General features: G+C 55.3%; 1 protein-coding gene across 3 annotated transcripts in view; it reads left to right on the top strand.

Moving 5' to 3' along the window:
* OTOF (otoferlin) overlaps window positions 1-22,180 on the top strand; it is a 94,065-nt gene that overhangs the window by 25,690 nt on the left and 46,195 nt on the right. For all 3 annotated transcript variants that reach the window (XM_027623800.2, XM_027623801.2, XM_027623802.2), the window contains exons 3-5: window positions 5,644-5,732; window positions 12,447-12,546; window positions 15,068-15,249. In XM_027623800.2, the coding sequence (XP_027479601.1) occupies window positions 5,644-5,732; window positions 12,447-12,546; window positions 15,068-15,249 (371 nt within the window). The remainder of the gene's footprint in view (window positions 1-5,643; window positions 5,733-12,446; window positions 12,547-15,067; window positions 15,250-22,180) is intronic.

Here is a 22,180-nt window from a genome sequence, read left to right as displayed (position 1 = left end):
TCACCCTCTGACCCTAAACTGGGTTCTGTGCCAAGTTCTGTGCTTCATCAGCCTCACATTCACCCCAAGAACCAGTACTGTGACTGTCACCCTCAGTTTACAGAAGAGTAAGCTGAGGTGTGGAGAGGTGAACTAGCCCACCCGAGCTCACCCGCCTGCAGCCCAGGCAGCCATTTGAGGCCCATTTATTGAGTGCCTACTGTGTGCTGGGTCCCATGCCAGGTGTAGGGAGACCTCCATGAAGAAGACAAGACTGGGCCTGTCCACTCTGCTCCTGCTCTGAGCTGCACTGAGAGCAACGGTCAAGCTATCCCTGGAGTTCTTGGGGCAACAGAGGGAGAGGGAGCCAAGCTTGAGGCTGCCTCCACCACCAACCGGTGTGTGGAGAGGCAAGGCCTGGGGCATGGAGCCCAGCTCTGCCACTGATGTCAGCCTCCCTGACATGAGTCTGACTCTTAGAGAGACAGCATGGGATAAAGTCACAGTCATCTGGTGCTGAAGAACAAATCACCCCATTCTCCACATTTTAGGGTTTCTCGTGATTCTGTGGGTTGGCTGGGCTCAGCTGGGCAGTTCTTCTGCATCCAGCTGGGAGCGCAGTTGGTGCTGACTGTTGTCTGCAGCACCTTGGGTCTCCCTGTGGCCTCGTGTTCTCCAGGATCTCTCTCCACGCACTCTCTCCAGCATGGTAGCTTTGACTTCTGTACCTAGTCATTCACTTCTGAGAGGGCCTGGCTCTTATCTCAACCACTAAGCTATATGACCACTTACTAGCTGAATTACTTTGGTCAAATCCGCTCTGAGCCTCAGTTCCCTCACCTGCAAAGTGGGGATTAAATTATATAGTATGTGTAAAGTGTCGCGCCAATGCCTGGCACATGGTCAGCACTCAATAAATAAACGTTTTTGTTGCTGTCAATCTAGAAGGATGGTCAGAGCTGCAGACGCCCTCTGAGATTCAGCCTCAGCTAATCTCCCTGGCCTCAGGACAGGGTACAGTGTGGGAGCTCAAGCCCCGAGCTAAGTATCAGGAGACTTGAGTTCCAATCCTGCCTCCACCCCCAACCAGCTGTGTGTCCTGCAACATCTCTCACACCCTCCACCTCCCCATGCACAAAAGAAGCTCATCTTGACCATGTTGCTGTGAGCCTGGGTTATTAACGAAAAGCACTCTGAGAAGTACCAAATTCTACCCAGGCGTGCTCTCTGGGTTCTGAGGGGGCATGCACAGGCCCGGGAGCTCCGGAGCCCCCACACCTCCCCTGTGGTCCTGCTGCACTCCATACACGTCAGTACACATCACCCCAACTGGTGGAAAGGAAGTAACAGCAAAAAGTGAGAAGACAATGAGAAATAACAGTTTTTCTGGTAAAAGAGAAATGGGACATCAACAGACCAAGGCAGAAGAGGTGGTCAGAGAGTGATGGAGGGAGAGGGAGAGGCGGTGGAGGGCCAGGGAGGGGTGAAGGTCAGCCCCCGACAGTCTGGTAGAAAGTCCCCACAAGGAAAAGCAAAACAAAACAAAATAAGTCATGCCTCTAATTTCTGCAGTGTTGTGTCGCTTACAAAAGCCACCTGTGTGATCTCATTCGGTTCTTTCCACAGCCCCGTGAGGGAGGTATGGTCACCCTCATTTCATCCACGAGGGAGCCGAGGCACCGGGGCAGGAGTGGCCTGCAATCCCTAATCTAGGTCATGGCAGAGCCAGGGCGGTACCTCTTAGCTGTCAGAGGAGCTAAGAGAAGTGACAGAGGGTGTGCCCTTCCGAAGTCGGCGAGAGGGGACCTTGCGTGTCCTGCTCACCGCTGTTCACAGAGCTCAGGAGGTATTCGCTGCGGGCGGAAGGAGCAGCGGCCGAGGTGGGGCTGGAAATGCTGCACGGGCCACAGCCAGGGGACTCTGAGTCCGGCAGGTCCTTCACGGGCGCCGGGTTGCAAAACCCTGCCTGCTCCTCCTCGTGGCAGGTGCGGGAGGGAGAGGAAGCTGGCGCCTGACTTCCGTGGGAGGGGCTTTCCCTCAGACCCGGATGCACGCGCGCAGGCACCTGGCGGCTCCCCAGCCCACGCCCGGACCCCCCGCGACGCAGTGGCGTCGGTCTCATGAGCAGCCTAGGCCGAGGGAGTGTTAAAAGCTGCTGGAAGAGCTTCTGGGGTGAGGGCAGGGTGGAGGACCACTGAGAGAGGGACAGAGACCGAGACCCGGAGAGAAACTGATCAAGGTCGGAATGGAGGCGGTGAGGAGCAGAAAGCAGGGCAGCCAGCAGAAGAGAAGGAGAACAGGGAAGGGGAGGGGGGCATGGGAGGTAGAGAAGTGAGGGATTGGGGTGAGCAAGGAGGGCAGTCAGAGCGCAAGCTGGCCGACTCCCTCAGGACTAGTCTCCTCTTCGCCCACCAAAGCCCCTGGGACCGCCTTCATCCCTGGCGTCCTCAGTCACTGACCCCCGCCCCAGCGACGCTGGAGCATCTGCTCCTCCTGTCTCCTCCTCCTGGGGCTCCTTCCCGGCAACACTGAATGTGGTATATTCCAGAAAGCCCCCCCCCCCCACCCCGCGCTGTGCATCCAGGCCTTTCCTGCAGAGTCTCCTGTGCAGGCAGCCCACCAAGACCCTCCTACCCTCTTTTCGGTGCATCGGCCCATGGCGACCAGCTACGTATTCCTGTCACACGCACCCCTCCCCCCGGCCCAGTAAACTGCACCCCAATCACTAGGCAAGTCAGTGCCTGGTGGTGAGCAAGCAGAAGTCCCAAGCAGCTTCCTTCTCTGGGTCCCTTTGCCTCGAAATGACTTAAGCTGATCCTTTGTGTTCACTTCATCGATGTCACTGCTCAGCACCCCTTCCTGTCATGGCGCCACTGCCACAGTGACCTCTTTTATCTCCTAATCTTCCTCTCCCTCTCCTTCCAAAGTCAAGACCCCACCTGCACACCCTCAGGTGAAACAAACACGCGCGCCCTTCATCCCACAGACACGGAAATCTCAGAGGCTCCCCAGGCCTCTCCCCAGGCACTGTGGCTGGTGAGTTGGGCCTTCATGAGCTAGCTTATTTCCCTGCAGCTCAATTAAAAGCAACTTCATTAAGAAAACCACACGCTTGGCCGAGCTGGAGGCATGAAGCTGGAGCTATTACAGCAGGAGCAAAAGCTGCTTCATGAGGCCTGCGGGCCGGGGTGGGCTGCCTGCTCATCCTGCCCTTCTGGGTCCACGGCCCCACTCAGAACCCTCTCCCTCCCCGGCCTCCACCCCTTCTCTGTCCGCTGCTTCTTCCTCTCTCACCTGCCCACTCCAGCTGAATCCTCCCTGGGACTGAGGAGAGTAACAGGAGGCCGTTTTCCTGAGAGACAGACCCTGCCCACACTGCGCAGTGACCTGCCAAACTGGTTCGACGCCCCCCCAAACCCCTGGGCCCCCAGGATGGGAGAAGGAAGCTTTAGAATGGCTTGCAGGGCCAGCTCTCAGAGATTCCCCAGGGCCTGCTCGGCCACCAACAACAAAGTTCTCTGAATCATGTTCCTCCTGTGAGGCCTGGCTTCCCTGTGCATGAAACAGAGAACACGGGAGCAGCCTCTTGGGTTGGAATAGAGACTAAATGAATTAGTGCATCTAAACCACTCAGCCCCCTGCATAATGAAAAGTTCTCTACAAATGGCAGCTATTATTAAGATTATTATCGTTATTGTTTATTTCTAGCCTACTGAGCAGTCTGGATTGGAAGGGGTATAAAAATGAAACAAATTTAGAAGTCACTGTCTTCCAGCTGTTCTGTCAAAATCTCCGTTCGATACCATCTCTTAGCGGCATCGTGAGCAGACCTCAGAGCTTTCTGGTAATCTTCAGTTATTCACAGTCCAGTCCAGGAAGGCTTGCTGTTCCAGTCTGGCATCTTCTTTGAGCCCGGGCCTGGTCTTCTCGTTTCTGTCAGCCTTGTACCTCCAGACACAAGTGGGACAGGGATGTCTGCTCTGGCCCTCAGCATCCTCTAGCCGCTCTAGCCCAGGGTGGGGGACGCGGTCTGATTCTGGGGGCACTGCCATGGGTGTGGCCCCTCCTTGTGGTGTGACAGCTTCTCTGGCAAGCTCCAACCAGCTCTGGAAGCTGTCAGCACGGCCGGCCTGCAAATGCTAGCTGTCTCAGAGAGAGCCATGTGGGTGGGTCCTGTGGGGAACCTGAGCGGGTCTCACCACACCGTACGGATTCCCAACCTAGGACACCTGACTCCACCCCACCTCAGCTCCTGCCGCTCAGGAGCCCCGCAGCCCTGCAGCCTCACCCAAGCTGAGGACCCCTCCCCTGGAGGGCAGGCTTGGGTGGAAGGTCAGCAGGCTTGCTGAGCCTGGCTCCCCTTCGCAAGCACCCCCTTGGCCCCACAGAGCAGAAACCACATACTTGACACACACCTAGCGGTGGCATGTCAAACTAGTTATGGCCACCGCCTTGCCCAAGGTGGCCTGCAGGTCTCCCTAGAGGCTTGGGGGACGGACCAGTCAGTCCACTGCCCTGGCACATGTTATTGGGAACTTGCATGTTAGGCCCCTCTTCCTGCAGGTGCCTCAGCCTCTCTGAGCAATTGTCCTAGGAAGGAGCCACAGAAACGCTGGGCCTAGGATATTACTGTTGCCATCTTTCCCTTGCCCAGTCTTCTTTACACCCCAGGAAGAAGGAGCGCTGGGGTGGTGGTTGGGGATAGCAAGCCTTTGAGGAAGCCCTGAGGCAGGTGCCTTGTTCTGCCTATTGGCAGCTCTCTTTAGAGGATGGGGTACTTAGCACCTCTAGCCTCTATTTTGGGCCCTCCTTGACATTTCTAGGGCATCAGGAAAAATCCCACTCAACTTCCTGCTCATCATGATTATCAGTTTAATAATGAAGGCAACATCAGGTCATGATCTCAGGGTCCTGGGATCGAGTCTCACGTTGGGCTCCTCGCTCAGCAGGGAGCCTGCTTCTCCCTCTGCTCCTCCCCCTGCCCGTTCTCTCTCTCGCTCTCTCTCTGACAAATAAATAAATAAAACCTTAAAAAAAAATAACGAAGCCAAGATAGAAGTGGTAAGGGTAAATTTAGAAACAGCATGCTGGAAACAGGCCACCCCTCCTCTGTGGGCCTGACCCTAATAACACTAAACAGCTAAAGTCTGTCCCCAAAGTTAACATTGCCAGTGTGAGGAGTGATTTGACCTGAATGGGGAGCCTGGGACCTCCCACTCAAGGCAGAGCTTGGACCAGCAAAATGATTCTGTCAGGAGAGAGCTGGAAGCTTACAGTTCCACTCTGCACACAGCAGAAACCAAGCCCATGCGCACAATCCTTGCTGTTACCCTGGAGCCCACTCCATCCTGGCTGCACCACCCACTCCTGAGTGCACCCCAGGAATTGGGCTGAGACTCAGAAGTCCTGGTTAGCCCTAGGTTCTTGCACTCACCATATGACCTTGGGTAGGTCACTCTACCTCTCTGAGCGCCATCTTTGAAAGAGGAATGGGTCACAATACCCATGTTACAAGGGGTGGTTGGAATTATATGAGATTCTAGGTGTGAAATTTATCCCTGTGGCACTGGGTCCATGTGGAGGGCCACCTTACCAGGGATCTGCCTCCTACTCGTCATACCCTTTCGTTTCCATCTAAGGCCACAGCTGTCTCTCTCTCCCTAGACCTTCCGGTGGCCAGTGGCCAGCAGCATAGACAGCAATGAGATACTTGAGATTCAGATCTTCAACTACAGCAAAGTCTTCAGCAACAAGTAAGTATGGGGTGGGAGCCAGGTGGGACCTGAAGGGACTGGGGGCCTGCCCTCCTCCTTGGGCTACCCTGTCCTTTGGGCTTAAAAGGGGACACACACCCCCAGCCTACTCTGGACTGACTGTCGAAGAACCCCCTCCTTGCTCTCTCATGTTTTCCTTAGAGTCCCTCAGCCCTCCCAAACATTGTCAGCCAAGAACACCCTACCCTCTCATTCACTCCTTCTGTCCCCAGCCCCATCTCAGCTTCCTGTCCCCTTCTTTAAGTCTCCCGCTTTATACCGTCCTGGGTGACAGTTACCCAGCAGAGGAGTTAACAGAATGGCTGATAATGTACTCCAATAGACCATCTGTAGCCTTGAGGGCAAACTTGCCACACCTGGGAAGACTAAGAAGCTCTGAAGCAGTTGGGTGCAGTGGTTTGGGAATCAGGAAAGCTTGATCTCAGATTTCAAGCTCAGTCATCTACTCTGTGACCCTGAGCTGGTTACCTAATCTCTCTGAGTTCAAAGTACTCACCGTAGAAAGTGTAGGTATTTACCTCAAAGGAAGCGGTGAGAATTAAATGAGATAGATATTCATTCATTCATTCATTCACTCATTCATTCTTCTAAATGTTCACTAAGTGCCTACTGTGTGTCAGGCACTGAACTAGGTGCTGAGGCTAGCAAGTGCCTACCGTCATGGGGCTTACATTCTTCAGTGAAGCACACCTACCACATGAGCACTATCACTACTGAGGGTTCAGTAAAAGTAGTTCCCACCCATCTCTCAGGCAACAAACAGAATTCAGGATGATTTGAACAGTCTGGAATGGTGGCTAAATATAATAAAGGTAAAGTCTCATTTGGAGATTCAAAACCAATTGCTTTTATACCAGCTAGAGGGGGTCATGGCTGAATAGCAACATGTCTAGAAAATCATGGGGATATTACTTGATGAGAGTGCAGTATTACTCGACAGTGCGGTATTACTCAACAGGACTACAAACAAAAGAAAAGCTGACCTAATCCTAGCTCATATTAATAGAAGGAGAACAATCAGAGCAGGAGAGGTGAAGGATGAGGTTCCACTGTCCTCATGCTGGTTGAAGAGAATACCAGTAGGTAGCTCCTTGGGGTGCCAGGAGAAGAGACTTTAAGTCTGACAAGGGGATGAGAGCCTCAAGGAGAAAATCACAGAGGACATGTCCATCCATCCATATATCTATCCTTCCATCCATCCATCCTTCCATCCCTTCATCTTTCCATCCATCTATCCATCCTTCCATCCGTTCATCCTTCCTTCCTTCCTTCCTTCCTTCCTTCTGTCCATCCTTCCATTCATCCTTCCTTTCATCCATCCTTCCATCCATTCATCCATCTATCCATCCATCCATCCATCCAACCACTTATCAAACATTCACTGAGCAAATATTCTCTACTAGGCAGACACTGTGCTAGTCACAGAAGGTACTGAAATGAGAGATTAGTCACCATGCCTTTCCCCCAAGAAGGTTTTCTGCCATTTGGAAGAGGAAAGAGAGATGTGTGCCCAGGGGCAGGACCAGGACCAGGCTGCATTGCTGGGAGACAGCAGACAGCTGAAAGATAACCAGAACTCTCCAACCAATGAGTTGTTGGGAAGTAGTGAGGTCCCCAGCAGGGGGAGAGGCTGAGTAGGGAGTGGACCGCAATGTTGTGAAAGGGATTTTTGAATTGGGCCAAACCACACAGGCTTCAAGGATTCTGTGGTTTTTATTGAGAACTCACAACATCTCAGCTGAGCATGAGGTGTGGGCATTTTAGGCCTTCTGGCAGGGCCACAAGGGAAGATGTTCGGGACAGAGGGGCCACCCTTTGGCCTCTTGCGGTATCACAACATTCAGGCAGCTGCTGTAGTATCCACAAGAGAGGTTAGTGAGACACCCTACCAGCTGCCCCCAAGATGAAGCAAAACCTTCTGCCCTAGGGTGAGAGATCGGGTGACCTGTGAGGATAAGAAAAACAGGAGCAGAAGGGACACAGACCGAAGTGGGTGTGGAAAGGAAGAATTGGAAGCTGAGGGCCAGGAGAGGCATCCAGGCACCCCAGCAGGGACCCACATGCTGTCAGAGCTTCCAGGAGCCTCGGAGCCTAGCCAGTGCAACCCTCACTGCACAGATGGGGAAACTGGTCTCAGAGAGGCGGCTGAGGCCACTGGACAGTGGCAGGGCTGGGGCTAGAATGCCTGTCTTCCTTCTCCCATTCCTAATCCTAGACTTCCCAGAAAACCAGGGCATGAGAGCAGTGATTGTGGACACCACCGACATGATTGAGATTAGTACATTCTTTACAGTGAAAGGCGCTAGACAGTCACTGAAATGCTGGAAACCCTCGGAAATATCAAAACTCTTGCCGTAAACAAATCAGAAGTATTTGTTAAATTGGGAATTGAATACCATCCCAGTGAATACACTGAAACTTTAGGCTTCAGTTAGTTGCTCTGAAATGCCAATAAGCGAGAGACAGAGCAGGGGAGTTCCTAACCTAATTGTCCCTTTCTGACTCTCTCCCCACCCTCCGTGCTCCACCCAAGAGGAGGCAGGAAACCCCTCCAAGGGAGGTCTGGCCTGGTGGGGAAGGGTCCTCTCATTTTCTTGGAAAAGGAGTGGCCATCCCGTGAAGAACACAAGGCCCATACTGACGCAGGCCAGCGTGGGGGTTGGAGCTGGGAGGGCAGGGTGCTTGGAGTCAGTGGGGCTCAGGTCTCCCCACCCTGGAGGCCCCAGGCTCCTTCTCATGAGGCAGCTGAGATGAGGGGGAGCCTTTGAGGTTTGAACTGAGCTTAGCAGCCAGCAAAGCCACATCTGCCACTTGGGACAGTGCCCGGTCCCTAGCAGGCCCCTGATTACTTTGTGGAATGAATGAATGAATAAATGCCCCATGGGGTCAGGAGTCAGAGGGTGTGCGGGGTGGAAGGGTCTGGAAGCAGAAATCCAAATGATCCTTCTTCTTTGAAAAGTTCAGGGCACTCTGAGGTGAGAGCCAAGTCACACGATTGATGCAGTTGGGAAAACTGAGGTAAAGGAAGCTGGTGTGAGAAATAGAGTTTATGGGCCTGATCTCATTACCCCCATCTCAGAGGAAGAGACTTGTTCTAGTAGCAGAGGGTGGCTTGGGAACTGGCCCCTTCCCTAGTGGTGGTAGGGGCTGCCAGGATGGAGCGATTCCTGATCAGCCACCAGGAGACCCCAAGTCTGCCCAGCCTGCCTTGAATGAGGTCCTCCTTCAGGAACCTCCTGTGAGGACAAGGTGTCAGATCCAGAGGACCTTGTGTGTCCCCCTTTCCCTGTGCAGAACCACTGATGGGGAACAGTCTGCTGCAAGCTCCAGTCTCCTGGGACTTCTGAATAATTCAGGAGCCAGGAGAGCAGTGGAGGCCTGGCCAGGCCCTGGGCACTTGACACAGGTTCCCAGGGGAAAGCCATGAATTATTGACAGGTCCTGGTGCCTGGTTGCTGCTCTATTGTGGTCTGTCTCTGGGCCCATCCATCCCTGAGGCCCCCTCCCTGCTGCCCCTGCCCAGCCCACCTGGCCACTCTGTGGGGGCCAGCCCAGCCTCCTGGGTGGCTGTGGGCCCCATAGAGGCTGCCCTCTTTGTGATGGGTAACTTCAATGAGAGTCAGGTTCCAGCTCCTTCACCTAACTTGGGGAAACTGAGGCCCAGCAAGGGTCCTTGCCCAGGATCACACAGCAAGGGCAGGGCAGAGCTGGTCTTCAACTCAGACCTCCTGACCCCCAGGCCAGTGTTCCTTTCCAGAGGACGAACGGCCTCACACCTCCACTTTCCAGAGAAAGGACCCTGCTGTCCCAGGGCTCATGAGCCCACCCTGCCTGGTCACCCCGGGCGCCCATCCTCCCAGGCAACTCGTCCGTGCTGACCCACCCAGAGGATGGCATTTAGTCTGCGTGTGGACAAGGCTCAGACCAGGGCGTGCAGGGCGGGGAATTTGCCAGGAGGCGGACCACATCATAAGTGTGGCTAAAGCAGCGACAGCAGCTGTGGAGTACCGAGTTGCCCGTCACAGAGTGTCTAGCAGGGGGTGGAGAGTACGAGTCAGGGAGGATGCTGAAGGGACTCTTCCTTAACAAAATGCTGGTCAAGCCTCCCTCTGGGGCCCCCAAGTCTAAGGTCTGAGACTGACCTCAGTGAGCACTTGCAGGGGGAATGGCTCCATCCTGCCCCCTGGGGGTCTCTTGTCACATTGCAGCATCTCTGCTGATCCTTCCCCTGCTGTGCAAGGGGCAGCGTCCAGGAAAGAAGGCCCGAGTGCCCACACTCCATGGGTGCTCAGTGGGTCCTACTAGGACTCAAAGGGCCCGTTGGCAAAAGGAGGTAGTGGACAGGGATTCTCGAAGTGTGCTCTCCAGCCAACATCATCCGCGTTACCTGGAAACTTGTCAGAAATACCTATTCTCAGGCCGCCCTGCCTGCTGCATCAGACTCCGGGGCGGTGGGTGGGGCCAGGGGTGACCTGGAACTGACTCTTACCCGCTCCCAAGAGCAGATGGTGCACATCTCTGGGAGTTCAGGGACCGCATGTTGGAAGCTTGAAATTGGCCTTGGCGCGAGTACCGGCCTAGAGATCGTCAGGAGCTCCAAGTCAGGGCTGTCCTTCTCTCCCAGCCGGGGGTCAAACAGTTGCCAGCACAACCATGGACGCGGAAGTCCCAGCCATTTATGTTTTTACAAGCCCTCCAGAAGATTCTGTTTATTCTGAAGTTCGAAAACCACTGATTGAAAATCAAAAGAGGGGGCGCCTGGGTGGCTCAGTTGGTTAAGCGACTGCCTTCAGCTCAGGTCATGATCCTGGAGTCCCGGGATCGAGTCCCCACATCGGGCTCCCTGCTCGGCAGGGAGTCTGCTTCTCCCTCTGACCCTCTTCCTTCTCGTGCTCTCTATCTCTCATTCTCTCTCTCTCAAATAAATAAATAAAATCTTTAAAAAAAAAAAATCAAAAGAGGTGAAGCTGCCAAAGACCCGTATTTTTTCATAACTATAGTCTGTTGTTAGAATGTCTACACAGTACAAGGGCTGCAAACCCACCTGCCTCCTCGTGTCATAAAGACAAAGCTGAGACTGAGGGGTCTCCTGTGGCCAGGTCCCCTGGCCCCTTGCCGGGACTTCTCCTCCCTGGGCACAGCCCAAGTCGGGGAGAGGCCAGGACACCGCCAGGGAGGCCTCCGCTGGGCTGGGTCTCAGAAGGCCCCGGAAGTCTGGTCAGGCTTTCCAGCAGAGGAGTGGTATGAAGAGTTTTGCCCTCGGGGAGGCAGGACAGCAGGTGGACAGGGCTCTGAACTTTGGAGGGAAGCATTTCATGTTTGTCCACCAGGGCTGCTCCGGCCACTTCCTCCCCCCACACAGATGGGAGCCTTTTTTTTTTTTTTAAACAGTATCCACTCTGTGTGCTCCTCAGGAGAGTACAGACATCCAACATGTCCATTAAAGTCAGAATTTGCCCCATGCCTCACCTCGCTTGGATGTGCCGTCTGTTAGCTGCATCACCTTCCTCCTCTGTAAATCAAGGGCAGCAGCGGGTGACCCCAAGGCCCCTCCAGCTCTCACACACTTTAGGCGCTCCCCTCAGTCTCTGCTGCTTCAACCAGAAACGGTTGAATGTTTTAATCTACCCCATGTGGAATCACCATGTGAGAATGTCTCTCAGTTCCCGGTTCTCTCCCAGAGCAATGACCTTCAAACCGTAGGGTGAAATGGGATTCAAGTCAACTCAATCAGCATTTATTAGGCATCCACTGTTGTTCATTAATTCAGCCAGCAGATGTTGAGAGCTCCTGTATGCTGGAAATAGCAAACAGAGGCTGGAAGTAGGAAACATAGCCCTCCACCCCCCAAGCCCCCATCTCTGTTCTGGAGAGGCTCACAGCAGAGCCACACCCCTCCATACCTACCAGACCGCTTCTGGAGTGCTGACTATGTGCTAGATGCTCAGAGGATCTCAGCCCTCTAAACAACCCAGAGAAGCGGGATTACTGGCTCATCTTAGGAGAAGCTGGACTGAGAGAGCCTAGCCTGTCAGGGAAGCAGGTAACGTGCTGGGTTCAGAGCCGGGCTTCGGGTCGCAGGACTGTGCTCTTTGTAGCACTGCGCTCCCCTCCTCTGCCGTCAGGTGGGAACGTGGGGATCCCGCAACCAGATGGGCCCTTGCCCTCAATGGGCTTTCGGAATGCAGGTGTGAGCATTGCGGACTAATCCAGGGACCAGTGAGCCAGTGGTGGGTAGAGACCTTGGTTAGGGAGGTAGAAGGAAGCAGAAGCTGCTTGTGTGTCTACGAACCTCCGGTGCTTTCCCAGCAACCTCCACACTGGGCATCTGGGCCGGGGCTCAGCTGAAGTCCAATTCCACATGCTCAAGGAACACAAGTCAGGGGGTACCCAGCCCCCATCTGGGGACATACCCCAAGGGTGTTCACTGCCCATGAGCTCTCCCAGGGAAGTGGGTCTCACACGTACAACCAACCACTCACACTTGTCGGGGGCCACGTGCCCTCCTGGACATGCTGCCCTGGCCAGGACCAGCCTCTGCTCTGGGGCCACCTTCTCCAAGCTTAGCCTGGAGCCTAAGCATGCCTTCCGTCTCTCCAGCCCACTCCCCAGCCAGTCACAGCCCCTTGGGATGTCAGTTCCTCACTCTGGCCTCTTCGTGTGGAACTGCCATGCCCCCTCTGCCATCCACAGGCTCATCGGGACCTTCTGCATGGTGCTGCAGAAGGTGGTGGAGGAGAACCACGTGGAGGTGACTGACACACTGATGGATGACAACAACGCTATCATCAAGGTGGGTCTGCCCCAGAGAGTCCCTGGACTTGCCCTTTATGGGGTCCCCCAGGGGCCCTGTTTCACCTGCCTCCTCCCACTCATAAGGTGGTCTGGGGGATGCTCCTAGTGGGTGGCGAGGTGAGGCAGGAGGAGGAGACTCAGGCCAGACTGCCGGAGCCCCTCAGCCTGGGGCCCATGGCTGGAGCGCTGGGGGCATGGTAGGGTCTGCTGTCCCAAGGAGAGGGGACAGCATCCGAAGGCCAGGCTGAGCCCTGCTGCCCACTCCAGGGCATGATCTTCATTCTGCACACCTGCCCTGGAGCCTCTCTAAGACTAGCCACTGGTGAGGGCAGGAACATCGTTTTCTATCCCCGTTGTCACGTCCCATCCCAGCACTTTCAACGTGAGCGCACGTGTGCTAACGATGCACGGTCTGTAGGCACTCAGTACCTGTTCTTACAAAGCAAGGAAATGAGCTAACCTGGAGGCTCTGACCTGAGGCTCTGCTCTGATGCATTTGTCCCCTTCAGCTCATTCATGTCCACTCACGGGCGGTTAGGCTGTGCTGACGAACACAGCCCCTGCATACGAACCTTAGGCCACTAACTGTGTGACTTGAGCAGGTTACCTCTCATCAGCCTTAGGCCACTAACTGTGTGACTTGAGCAGGTTACCTCTCATCAGCAAAGTGAGCAACACTATATCTGCTTCACAGGAATTGTTCTGAAGATTAAATGAGAATACACAGACAGGACTTGGAATAGTTAGGCACCTAAGAAGTGCTCCACAAATACATAAAATAATATTGGTAACTCCTATTTCCTGACCTCAGTTTACCTGTGTGTGTGTAAAATGGGGTTATGCCATGGTTCTCTCACCTGCGTCCTGCATAATATATGGCCTGGTGTGGTAAGCCAGCAGGATAGCCTCAGAGGGCAGGGCTGCAGCCAGGGGGAGCCAGAATGGAAGGAATCCCCTCTGAGGAGTGCCAAGGGTGGAGAAAAATTCCCATAGTGCCTTGGTGTCTCAAGATACTTTCTTGCAGAGAACAGGGGGGCATTCGGGACTTCACAGCATGGCCCCAGCAAGGCTATTCCCTCCACGGGCTGGTGTGGGCAGGGGGGCTTCTTGAAGTCAGGAGGGCTCGGCCACCCCAGCAAGGGGAGAGGGGATGCAGAACAAGCTCTGGACACCAGTAGGAGGAAGTGAGATGAGAAAGGAGGAAGGAGGCAGGGACTAGTAGGCAGCACAATCCATGCTCTGTATTTCTAGAATCAGGCTGAGGAAGGGACTTACAAATGATCTAGTCCATTTCCCACCTACCACTGCTACCCATTTTGTGGACGGGTACCCTGACGTCCTGGATGGGGAATGAATTTAGTCAAGGTCAGACAGCTGGTCAACAGCAGAGCCAATACCAGGACCCAAGACTTCTAACTCCAGGCCACCATTACCCCTGGTCACATCAGAAGGGCCACATTGGCTCAGTGCGAAGGACATGAGGCTTGGAGTCAGCCTGGCTGGGCTCAGATCCCAGCACTAGCACATCCTAGCTGTGTGACTTCAAGCAAGTAATTTACCCTCTCTGATACGTTAGGTAGGGTAAGTTGAGGTGTTGAGAAGATCAAATGAGTTTATAGTAAAGCATCTTAACACGACATCTAGCACAGTGAGGGTTCAGAAAATATGTGTAGCTTTTCCTTCCCTGGGGACACCGAAGCCTGGGCGTTCAGAAGCCTGTGTGTCGAGCGAAGGCTGCCTGTGTGGGTGGCAGGAGTAAGTCAACCCCCAACCTGTGAGGAAAAGCAGGTACATCTGGGAGACAGCCTGACACCCATGCAGGCTGAGGAAGGCACTAGAATGAGTCTTCTCTGTGTACCGGGGAGACACTAGAGCTGAAAGGAGGTAAGTGGCCCAAGGACTCAGAGCAAGAAGCCCAACCAGGATTCTCAAGTGTGCAGCCTGGGCCCGGGTTTGGGGCTCCACTTTCCCCCAGAGAAAAGCCCAGGCTGACCCCCCAGTCCCTCCTCCAGGGTAGAAGGGCAGGTGTCGGATGAGCAGGAAGAAGTGCCGGCCCCAGGCCTCTGGAGGTGGCCAGGCCTCTTCTCCTAAAGGCTCAACTCATATCACATCTCCAGCCCCAGGAGTGAGGGGAGGTCAGCCCCGCTTCTGAGGATGAGGCCCTGGGACCCCTGAATGATCTTCTTGATTATGTATGCAGTGGACTCAGAGAGCCCACTGCCGTCTAGACTCAACTGTCCAGGGTGTGCCCCCCACCTTGGGCACCAGGGAGGAGCAGAGTCCAGTGCAACAGCACCAGGAGCCAGAACCCATTAAGTTGCCTGAGTCTGTATGTCTCGATCTTTCTGAGCCTCGGTTTCCTTATCTGCCAAATGGAGGTGTGGGGAGGGTAACACCCAGCTTGTCTTCCTCCAGCCAGTAAAGGAAGCGAAAGCACTTTGTAACCATCACAAAGTGGCGGCCTGTGCACATTATTGCTATTGCGTTCCCCTGCTCACCACCCACCCCTCTCCCTCCAGACCAGCCTGTGCATGGAGGTCCGGTATCAGGCCACAGATGGCACGGTGGGCTCCTGGGATGATGGTGACTTCCTGGGGGACGAGTCCCTTCATGAGGAAGAGAAGGACAGCCAGGAGACAGATGGGCTGCTCCCAGGCTCCCGCCCCAGCTCCCGGACACCAGGCGAGAAGAGCTTCCGGAGGTAACAGGCCGGGCCCTCTGGCTGCCCACCACCCCCAAAGACACAGGGAGGATGCCTGCGGCCTGGCCCCCCGCGAAGGCCCTTCTTGGCCTGACTGGGCTCCGAGTCCAGGGCTGAGTTGCTGGAGAGACATAAAAGAGGCAGGAAGGTGTTTCTACAGTGCCCTGCACACCTGTCCCCCAACCCCAGCGCTCACCCGGGGGCAGGGTATCGGGGATCAGGCTGAGGGGCCAGGCCTCCTACTACCCTGAGGGAGTTCTAGGAGGGTGAGCTCTAATTTGAGGGGAAGAGGCTAGACCCCCTGCCTCCTAAGAGAACAGGTGAGGCAGACAAGAGGGGGCCCTAACCTCTCTGGTCCAAGACCCAGCAGTGGCAGACCAGCCCCTGGTGGCCTGCCATCCGCCCTGGCCCCATGGAGGTCCAAGAGAGGGTGGGAGGCCTTTTCCTGCTAGGGTGAAGCCAAAGGTCCTGGTCAGGACACAGCCTCTCTTCTGTTGAGAAGAATGCATCCTGACATCCTGGCCCCCTCAGTGTCTAGGACTCACATCTGCAAATGCCCTGCCACACAGAGGTGTCAGGATGCTGTGTCCAGGCCTGCACATTCCGAAAGCATGATTTTTCCCAAAAAGGAAATGCAATTGTATTACTCTTAGGACTCAGAGAGACAGACTCTAAGTTAGTAAAATGTTGGCTATAGATTCCTAGTTCACTGGGAATAATGTGTAAAATGCAGGTAAGTCAATGGTGTGTCTAAAGTTTTAGGGGAGGGATTCCCTCCCAGTGACTGCCTCCCTCCAATCTCCTGCCTTCCCTTTCCAAAAAAGTGTATTCAGTCCCTGCTCTGAAAAAGCACAGATTCTAAATCAGTGCAATTGAATTGAGAATTGATATATTTTTATGAGACATATATGCTTTTCTCCTTTGTACTTGAACTATTCTCCTCCAGAAACACACACACACACACACACACACACGCACACACACACACACACACAATATATATATAAGCTTAAGACCCTGGGACCCAGGTGGGGAGTAATAGTAACAAGGTCAAAGGAACCATGCATGTGGCAAATACACCAGACCTTCGACTCCAGGCCAACCGGGAGATGGGGTGACATCGCCCAGGCCAGCTGGGAGCCTGTCTTCCTTAGGCTCTGGCCAGCCCAATGGAAAGGGCATGCAGTTTGGTCTCAGGAGACCCAGGTCTGAGTCCCGGCTCTGCCTCTTACCAGTCTTGTGACCCTTGGCCAGTCACATACCCTCTTCACTGTCTCTCCTAACCAGCAAAATGGGGCCCGGGGGCAATGAGAACCAGCCCCCACCCTGTTGTTAGGAGAGCCAGCAGCACCGTGGAGGGGCAGGTTGTAACGGGGGTGCCGAGTGCTGCCCCATGTCAGGGCTGCTGACAACAGGTTCTTGGCAGCTGAACAGTGCAAAGGGTCAGGGATCCGGCTGGAAATGGTGACAAGAGGAGCAGGGACCCAGTGGAGAGCCAGGGGACACACACAAAGGGCACCATCTGGTCCCAATCCTCTGTGCCCACATAGGAAAGAGCTTGGCTTGGCTGGGGCTCGAAGAAAGGGCACAAGATTGAAGCCGCGTGAGGGCCAGCAAGTTCAGGGAAGGAGCGCTGGCCCCAAATCAGGGAAGCTAAGTCCCGTTAAGTCCCATCCTGGCTGCCACTAACTGGCAAAGTGACTTTGAGGGAGTCACCTACCCCTCTGGGCCAGTTACAGGAATGGGTTGAACATCCTGACTCTGCTCTAACTGTGACATCCTGAGGGACCCAGGGACACTCTGGATCTCATGGGTAGCACCCACGTGAAACAGCTCTCTGGGAGCTCTTGACAGCCAAGGGCTGCCCTCTTTGGCTCCTGTAGCTCGGGGATGCTGAGCCAGTTCCTCTCTCAGTCCTAGGACAGAGGGCCAGGAGGCTGACGGAAGGGGCAGGGGTGGATGCAGAGAGCAAAATGTGGAGCTTTGGTCCCCAGATCTATAGAGGGCGTGGCTGTGCTTTCCCACCGCTCCCCGACCTTCCTGTGGCCTATCCCAGGGCAGCAGCCAGAAGCCAGAGCAGGAGGAAGGGTTTTATCTGGCACTGGGAATTGGGAGAGGGTGACAACCACGGTCAGAGCTCCTTGGCTTCCAGATGCCCCGGCCCCATTGTCGGAGGGGCTGTGTGAGCATGTGCACGGTTTCCCAGCTGCTGCTGGGGCTGCCCGCCCTGACACTAAGAGTACTTTGGGGATGGTGCTCTTGCCAGGCCTCGCCATGTAGCCAGCAGGCTAGGTGTGGGGAAGAGGTGAGAACGTTCAAGGAGGACGCTTTGCTGGTGAGGAGAAGGTGGAGCTGCGTTAGAGCGTTTGGGTTTATCCTACAGCTTAATTCCGGCTGCCTCCATGGGGCCTGTGAGCTCTGGGTCAAGGAGCATGGGTGCCGACAAGAACCTGATAGTTGGCCTCGAGGCTCTGGTGTTATGTCTCACTCTCGGCACCTAAGTGCCAACCAGCCAGGCCTGTCAGCTCTGGAGTGTGGGAGGAAGCCACGTCTTCTGGACCAGAGAGCCCTCCAGAAAGGCTTTGGCCAACAGAGGGACAGAGGGAGGAAAGGATGTATGTGCCTAGCCTCTGAGCCCGTTAAGTCTTCCTTCCCCATGTCTGCTCCTTGCCTTCCATCCACTCCTGAAAAGCCCACCCCTTTGCAGATAAAGGTGCTCAGTCTATCGCGTGCCTCTCTTGTCTCTCCTCTGGCCCATCACCAGCAACAGGGAAAGCTCATTGCTGGCAAACAGCAGTGTCTCACTGGTCATCTGGATCCATGGGGGTCTGGTGTGAGAATCCACTCTTCTCTGTGTGACTTGGCTCAGTAGGGTGCTTGCTGGAGGGTGGAGGGGGGGCTGGTGGAGTGATGGACAGGAAACAGCCTGTGCCCCGGACTGGCAGGGACTCATCCACGGATGACAGAGGACGCTGATGGGGGAAGGTCAAGAGGAGCCCACACTTCTCCCTCTAGGGCCTGGGTGCCCCTGGCTGGGTTCCATCCATCTGCCCTCACCATCCCAGCAAAGGCCTCTGTAGAGGCTTCCCTTATTTAAGGGCACTCACTCCCAAGGCCTTAAGTCTCTTCCTGGAAATTTCTCCCATTTGACGTCAGGGAATGTGTGCTGGCCCCTCTGCCCAAGCATGCCCCCCCAACCCCTAACCCCTAACCCAAGAGTAGCAGCTTGTTAACACTTTCCTGCCACAGTTCCATCGATCCCAGGCCCTGGTCAGTCTTGTGCCCTCTGAGCCACTCTGCCTACTTCTCTAGGCTCTGCCCCAAACCAGGGGCCCCTGATTTTGACCAGCTCTCTGTAAAACACCCTGGGAGTGTTCCAGAAGGCTGTGCAATGCCATGGAGAGCACAGGGCTCAGATCCTAGCTCTGCTCTTCAGAGCCACACTTTCCCACCTGTAAGAGGGGCATCCCTAATGCCCCTTAGGAGTGTTCAGATCACATGAGATGCTACATGTGGGTCGCCCACTGAGGCACCTGGCGTGTGGTCAGTGCTCAGCCAGTGTCTGATTCCTTCTTCCTTTCCAGAGTCTCTGTGTCACCCACCCCAGCTTCCACCCTGAGCACCATGTGACCTTTGGGCCCAGGCCCTGTTATCAAGGTCCCCCCCCCCGGCTCTGGCCACCCCACCCTGTACCAAGGGTCCTGCTGACAATGCTGCTGACAGCTGGGGCTTCACAGCAGCCTGGGCCCGGGGCAGGTCTCACTGGCTCACGGGGACCCCTCACCTCCCACAGCGATCAGCGTTGCCGAGAAGGAATGAATCACTAACTCCACGGGCACTTTGCTCTCAGGAGCACAAAATCAGGGCTCTGGGCCTTGCAGGTCAGGATACACCTGCCCCAGGCTCTGAAGGGAGAGGAGACTTTGGCCCCGAACACGTATGTGCACGCACAGTGCCCGGGTGCTTGCCCACACTCACGTGCATGTACGTTCTCTCTGTGTGATGCCAGGGCGCTGTGCTCACCGCTGGGTTCTGGGCTCTGCTGCGGCGGCGCCTTTAGGAGCCACAGCCCAGAAGAACAGAAGGGAGCCCCAGCTTTAATCTTGCAGCTTCTCTTGGGGCTTTCCTGCAGATTCCCTCTGTTCTGTGACTCTCTCTCCTCATTTTCTCCACCTGCCTGGCCTCCTGCCCTGCACGGCCCCACCTCCTTCCACCCGGCACCCCTGTCTGAGAAGGTGGAGGTTCCTGTTGGGCTCCTCTCTGCTCGGTCTCATCTTGGGAAAGCAAGGGGGGGACCACTTTTCTTGTTCTCCCTATGGATCATTCTTCCACTCCAGCAGAGATCCATGGAAGCTAGGTAGCCCCACATTCCTGTACTTGGGGTCAGAGGGCAACAGGGTATCTGCACGGTGTGTGTCCTGAGGTGTACATGGGGTCGGCACAGCCAGCCTTGCCCCCAGAGCGCTGCTCTACCAGTTCCCATGATCCCTTCCCTGCCTCCCTTCCCCAGGCTGAGCTCCAGAGACGCATAGAGGAGCCAGGGTTCCCCTCCATCCCCGGCCCAGGCCCGAGTGTTCGAGTGAAGCCTGGTGCCATGAAGCACTTGGGTCCCAGCAAAGCCTAGAGTTCCCCAGTGGGCTGCCATATTGGATCTCCCACCCTGTGGCTGCTCTCAGTGGCACACCCAGAGCAATGGGGATGGGGTGTGAGGGAGAGGTCGTGTGAAACCAAGGCCCAGAGAGAGAGGATGCTGGCTGAGGAACAGGACTTACCTGGCCAAAGCGGGACGCTAAAACCACAACGTGGATTCTAGGAGGAAAGTCAGAGCGGTCCAGGGCTTCACCCCTCTCAACAATGACAGAGGCCACGTCACACCCATATCGCTTATGGCTGCGTGACTGAGGGCAGGCTGAGCACAGAACCTTGAAGCTTTTATTATTGTTAGTTGTAGTCCTAATAGGGGTTGTAGGATTATTTTTTCACAGGAAGATAGTTCTTTTCCCTTCTCCATTTCCACACTCAGACTGTGGGCCTGCATGCAGCCCCTTTGTAGGGCCAGAGGCCCGGAACATGTGGGGAAGGGTCATGGCGGGCATGGGCCAGGCAGTGTGTGCTGGGCCCCGAGCACAGGTGCATGCTGGGCCTTGGCCTGCTCTGTGCCTGAGCAGTTCCCCCACTGGGCCAGCCTGACACCTCTCTGAGATTTCAGAGGAAAACCCAGAGGGAAAGAGAAAAAGCATCATGTTTTATTTTTCAGGTAAATAAATTCCCCCTTCCTGTTCCATCCTCGGCCAATCCTAGATGATACAGTTCCCCTTCTGGTTCCTCTATTGCAGTGCTTTTCAAACTTTTCAGGGTTACAGAGTTCTTTTAAAAATAATAAACAAACTTCCCTCAAAACTTGGATTTGTAACTCAGAAAAAGGCAGCCCTGTTTGGATTAGTGTGAGGGTGGGGCCAGTAAATCTTCCATTCAGCCCTCGTTCTCAGAAGCTCATTGGAGCAAGCCCCATGCAGCTCTCACCGGGTCCCAGTGGGGCCCACGGCCCACGCCTGACCTGCCTGCCCCCAAGACCAGCCAGGCCTGCGGCCAGCACAAGGCTGCTGAGACAATCTCCCCTTTTCTACAGTGGGCTATTCTCTGATCAGTGGTCTCAGCCGATTTCGACAGCCGGAGACCTGGCTGATGTCGACTACTTTGAAAAGAATTACAGACTGACCAGCTTGCCTAATGGAAAGGATCACTGGCCAAAGCTGGACTTCAGCCGTGATCTATCTAGGCCTTCAGGTTCTGAGCTATCAGGGCTCAGAAGTCATGTCTACCTGGCAAGGCCCAGGCCAGTGCAGAGCACGGAGAGGAAAAAAAATCACTAATTGTTGTCTGCTTTCTTTCCTTCATCCTCATTGCCACAGCATCAGGGAAGCATTGAGAGAACATTACAGAAGGGTTTTCTGAAAACCTCCCTAAAGAGGGAGAAGAGCACTGTTCTTACCCTGCCCTGTGCCCCAGAGTGCTAGCTCTCTACGACCAAGTGCCCGGAATCTCCCCGGCCCACCCTTCCTCTTGGAGGCCCTCAGAGCCTGGGAGCTGGCCACTCCGTTGGAGGAGATCAGGGGAGGAGGTGGGGAGGAGCAAGGTGGCCCAGGCCTGGAGGGTGGCCAGGCTCATCTAACCTTGCTTTCCCTGAGGCATCTGAGACCCATGTTAGAAATCACCAGACCCTTGCCCGGGAATGGAAGAGAGCAGCCAATACCCTGAGGCCTCTTCCCTCATCAAGGCTCCAGGTTCTCCTGGGCTTAGGGTTGGGAGAGTGGCCACCCAGCCCCACTCCTGTGACCAGGGCAGAGCCTGGGACCATCCACTCCTTGCCCAGCGGGCTTAGGCTGAAGTGAGAAGTTGTGGGGTGAGGAACAAGGAGCCCCCTGGGGAGTGGGGGGTGCACAGGGCCAGGGGTTAAGTCTGCAAGTGTCTCTGGTCCATACCCTCTCACTCACATCCCCTTGTCTCCTCGTTTCTTCCCCCTACTCAGCAAAGGCAGAGAGAAGACCAAGGGAGGCAGAGATGGCGAGCACAAGTAGGTGTCCCAGGCCAGGGCGGAGCCCATGGGGCCCAAAGGCTCCTCACCACAGGATGTGGATGTCGGGATGGCCCGTCTCAGTGGGCTTAGGTGTGGACAGTCCTGGTGGAGCCAGCACCGGGGGATGGCAGGGCGAGGGAGGTCTGTCCATCTGGCCATAGGGGGTGAGGGTCAGGGAGGGAGGGGGCGGGGTGGGGGGCGGGCAGGTATCTGGGCCTGCTGGTTTCCACTCCCTCCTGCCTCCTTTCAGTGTCTTGGCTCTTCCTCTACTTCCCTGTTCAGCTCTACACCCACGTGCCAGGCCCTTAGGCTTCCCTGTGAGGGAGGGAGAGCATGACTGAAAGCATAGGAGTG

This window comes from Zalophus californianus, chromosome 8 (assembly GCF_009762305.2).
Source record: "Zalophus californianus isolate mZalCal1 chromosome 8, mZalCal1.pri.v2, whole genome shotgun sequence".
NCBI lineage: Eukaryota > Metazoa > Chordata > Mammalia > Carnivora > Otariidae > Zalophus > Zalophus californianus.
This window is presented reverse-complemented; position numbering and strand designations above follow the sequence as displayed.